Here is a 4,590-nt window from a genome sequence, read left to right as displayed (position 1 = left end):
GCTCAGCACGAAAGAGAATCATATGACTATAAAAAGTCTGAATTTCCTAGTTATTCACTAACAAAAGATTGTTGGAAGGCTATTAAAAGAAGTAAATAAAATCTCTTAGAATATTGTCCGAAATCTAATTACCCACAACCGAAAAAACATTAACCAAACAGGGCAACTTGGGAACGCTCTGTAGATTGTTGCATCTGGAGATGTGGAGTTCCCGGCGATGAGAAAGACGGGAGATACTCGGAGAAATCTATCTTTCGTTCATGATTGCGAAAGACGACAATCTTTCAATGTCGAAGTGGATCTCCGCCTCTAATTCCTGGCATAACGAGATATCTATCTCTACCGGCTTCTCTCGATTCAAAATTGTTTCAGGTAACTCCTGTATGAAAGTACCCCTCATCCTGAGCACTTCCATAGCTTTCAAATCATCGACTGACGTTGGTAACTTCTTAATCTCAGTGTAAGATAAATCTAGGAATTGCAATGAGCGGAGCCCTCCTATTCCATCGGGAAGATCAGTTAGCCTCTGGCAATTCTTCAGAGACAGTGTCTTCAGTTTCTCCAGAGATCCAATAGACTCCGGTAGGGTATGGATTCCAGAGCCATCGAGAGAGAGATATTTGAGAGACTTTAAGTACCCGATCGAATCGGATATGTCAGTCAGGTCTTTACAATTGCGAGCGCTGAGAGTTTTGAGCTTCATCATTGAACCTTCTTGGAAATTGATTCGAGAAATGGAAGTTCCGTCAATCACCAGCTCTTTCAAGCTTGTCAGGGGACCCAAATCTGGCAATTCATTGAGGAGACTGCATCCCTTCAAGTTCAAAGAAATCAACTTCTCCAGTTTATTAATTGATAGATTGATAACTGCTAAATTAGAGCAACCTTCCAGAATAAGTCTTTCTAGCCCCCATGACTTAGGAAATTTTGGAATGGAAGTCAAATTAGTACAACCAGTTAGTTTCAAAACTTTCAGATTACTGGCCTGCAAGATAAATAGGACGTGTTAGTATATGTTGAGTTCCTAGTCAAAAGGAAAAATGCATGAAGATAGTGAATTGATCCCGTACCATCGAGAACAACTTCCAACCTCTCCAGTCTACGTGAACCCGACTCCTCGACAAATCAAAAATCACCAAGTTTTGCAAATCCAGATCTACCGATTTCATAATCTTAGTGCACCCTCGCCAATGATGCCAATGAAGCCACCTTAAGCTCGAAATATAACCCATAGAGTATCCCTGAATATTAGCCAAAGAGTTTCCCTGAATATTAGCCCAATCTAGCTTGAGGAACCTCAAGCTCCATAAACGATCAAATTGATCACTTTGAAAACTGATATTCCCTTCAGATTCGTCAGCAAACTCGAGCCCAAGGGCTCCAATGAACTTAGTACCCTATCAATCAAGCAAAACAAAATTAACTTTAAAAAAATGAAGCTGTCTTTCAGCATCACACTTGATAATTGAACGAAAAGGATCAATAACAGTATCGATTGGCATCTAAAGAAGAACAGACGTGGCGCAGTGCTCGCAGAAGTTACCTTCCTATTTGTTAATACATCCAGTGCCTCTTCGTGGTTCCACAGCCTACTGCGCTGGCAAGGTTCATTCTTGTTTTCACTCTTGACAATTTCCTTGCCAAAGGCCTTCAGTATTCCCCCCATGCATAGTTCTTTATTCTCTCCGATTTCCACCCAAGACCTGACACAAAGAGATAGAATCGACGTACAAGGAAGATAATTACATTGATTCCACATGTAACGGGGGATTCTCTTGTCAATTCCGTTGAAGAAGCATGCTATATCAAGAAATATCTGTTTTTCCTCCTCTTTTAGAGGGGTATAGCTCTCGAGGAAGGCTTTTTGGACACTCTCATCAGGAGCTTCTTCCAACTGACTCACTTTTTCCCTCCACACATCTTTTTTGCTTTCTCCAAACAGAAACCCACCTACCTTCTCAAGCGCCAAAGGAAGCCCATCAGTAGCAGCAACGATTTTCGTTGCCAGCTCCCTAATTCCTCAGGGGAAGAATCCCTTCCAAAAGCATGCCAACAGAATAATTTCAGAGCTTCATCTTGTTGCATCGTTGTAAGACCAAACTTTTCCGCGCCCTTGACTTTTTTAAGGACGTCATCTCTTTGGGATGTCACAATGACTCTGCTCCCCGGGCCCAGCCAATCAAGCTCTCCGACTAATGCGCTGAGCTGTTCACGGTCCTTCACATTGTCAAGGAGAAGAAGGACCTTCATGGCGCAAAACCTGCTCTCAATATGTTTCAGAGCAAAGTCAGAACAATCAAACGTTTGGGCATTTTCCTTGTGGAGGTGGGAAATCAGTCTGTTTTGCACAGACACGATGCTGTGATCTCTAATTTCTTCTTGGAATTTTTCAAGAAAGCTACAGGCATCAAACAGATGGTTAAGTTTATTATAAACACATTTCGCCAGGACCGTCTTACCAATCCCGGGGATGCCATGTATTAGTAACACCTTTTCACATGTGTCCCCAATTTCAACCTCTTGCCCATCGCGGTAGTCAACCTTCAGCTTTGCCATTATTTCTTGCACATGAGGATTGACTACAACTAATTGTTTCGGCAAAATTAGGTCCCTCGTCTGCAGCATCTGCTCAACTTTGCGGACAATTAACTTTATGAATTCACCATGTTTCCTGCCAAAATGTATATGAAATAAAAAGGACATCAAAGAGGAGGATTGAAAGCGGAAGAAAACCAATTTATGCATGGTGCAGCCTTTGTCATCATAATAATAACGAATATATTATTGGGTATGATTTGAAACTAGTTAATCTTAAAGCCAAAGTAGGTAAGATACATGAGAAAACGTAATCTCAGAACAGAGCACGTCATGGAAATTACTTTTCTTGATTTTCGTGGAGATGGTGTCCCGTCAAGTCTCCGATCCGTTGGAGGGCAGACTTCCAGGGATTAAGGATACTGTCATCTCTGCCGCGCTTCTTGTGCTCATTCAAGGCCATCTTGACAGGGCCCGTGCAGTTTTGTACATCCGACGGATTGACATAGTAGAAGATGGGGATGATGGTGTGATTCTTCCCGTCCATGCACTTCACCATTTCCTTCAATTCCATGAGACAGCTCTTGCTGGACGCGTACTCCTTGGAGATGACGGGTATCGATATCTTGGACTGCTCTATCGCCTGGATCAGCTGGGGGTTCATTTCTTTGCCTTTCTCCAGATCTTCCTCATCCCTGAAAACGCGAATCCCAACACCAGTCAAGCTGGTGTACAGGAAATCTGCAAAGGTCCTGCGTGTGTCTGGCCCTCTGAAACTCAGGAATACTTGGTAGTCTGGTCGTGGAGACGATGAGGAAGGATTGCTAACGTGACTGATGTTCATTGTTTGTGTAGTAGATCTCAACAAAAACGTATAATGGCCCTCTGAAACTCAGGAACTCTTTTCTTTTCTTTTCTTTTTCAAGGGGTCATAGACGCGCACGTACTTTGAATTGGACCATCCTCACACTTTATAGACCAGAGTCGACTCGGTTTTGGGAGAGCAAATCGACTGTTGACTGGTCGGTGGCAGTGGCACTTTAGGATTAGTTTCTGAACATTTCTTTCCCTCTTCTTATTATCCATGTTTTTATTTTATTTTGATTTTTTTCTTCCAAATGAGGAAACGATTTATGAAAAAAGAACAATAAAGTCCAAAAACCTATTCATTGTTGTATTTGTGAGAAAAAAAGAGATAATTACCCAATCAATTTTAAACATATTTTACGAATACCAATTCAATCATAGACTTTTCAATTTTACCAATATAGTCTTAAATATTTGCGTGAAATTCCAATGTAATCATTTCACTAATCGCTAATAGAAAATTCTAACGTGGTGTCCAGTCATTGCCAGTGGTCCTATTTGTTACACTAATAAATTTGATGAATTTGATGAATTTGATGCATGAATTCTTAGTTTAATGCATATTTTGTTGCATGGGAGTTTTTGGTTAGCTTGAAATACTAGATAGTTATGGATAAGTGTGCGAAAATACTAAGACTTGTCATGAAAATACAATTGAATTATAAAGTTTTCAAAAGTTGCAATCAAATGGTAAAATTAGTAAAATTTGTGTAACCAAATCACATCGCTTTTTCTTCTTACTATCTTGAAACGCATGAAGCTGACATAATGCCCATTAAGCGCCACATTGAGAAAAACTGGAAAATATATAAAAGAAAAGAAGGATTAAAATTTAAAAAAGAAAAACTCGAGAAGCCATGGTCACAATCTCTAAATCTCTTTTGCTACACGAGCTTAGTGAAGCTCGAGTGGCGGCCATGGCAGCTCTGTCTCCATCCCTCTGTTACTTCGCCCCTCCGTGTCTCCCCAAATTCACAAACGCTGTGACAGAGGTAATCCAGTTTTCAGAGAAGCTGATTCGATCGCTACCAACCCCAACAATAGAGGCGTATCAGGCTTTATCCATTTCTCCCTCCTTCATCCTCATTAATCAATCGACAAGTTGGGGGAGGATTTCAAAGAGAAGCCCGTTATCGACATCTCTGAAGCCAAGCCTGATTGCTTTTATACCAAATCAAATCCGCAGAC

General features: G+C 41.0%; 1 protein-coding gene across 1 annotated transcript; it reads right to left on the bottom strand.

Moving 5' to 3' along the window:
• Positions 1-247: 247 nt before the first annotated feature.
• LOC104442675 (disease resistance protein RPV1) lies at positions 248-3,379 on the bottom strand. Its single transcript, XM_039314014.1, has 5 exons — positions 2,880-3,379; positions 1,955-2,671; positions 1,544-1,703; positions 1,071-1,397; positions 248-985 (listed from the first exon to the last, which is right to left on the bottom strand). The coding sequence occupies exons 1-5, from the start codon at positions 3,377-3,379 to the stop codon at positions 248-250; spliced, it is 2,442 nt and encodes an 813-aa protein (XP_039169948.1).
• Between the last annotated feature and the right edge of the window lie 1,211 nt (positions 3,380-4,590).

The sequence above is a fragment of the Eucalyptus grandis genome, chromosome 5 (assembly GCF_016545825.1).
Source record: "Eucalyptus grandis isolate ANBG69807.140 chromosome 5, ASM1654582v1, whole genome shotgun sequence".
Taxonomy (NCBI): domain Eukaryota; kingdom Viridiplantae; phylum Streptophyta; class Magnoliopsida; order Myrtales; family Myrtaceae; genus Eucalyptus; species Eucalyptus grandis.
This window is presented reverse-complemented; position numbering and strand designations above follow the sequence as displayed.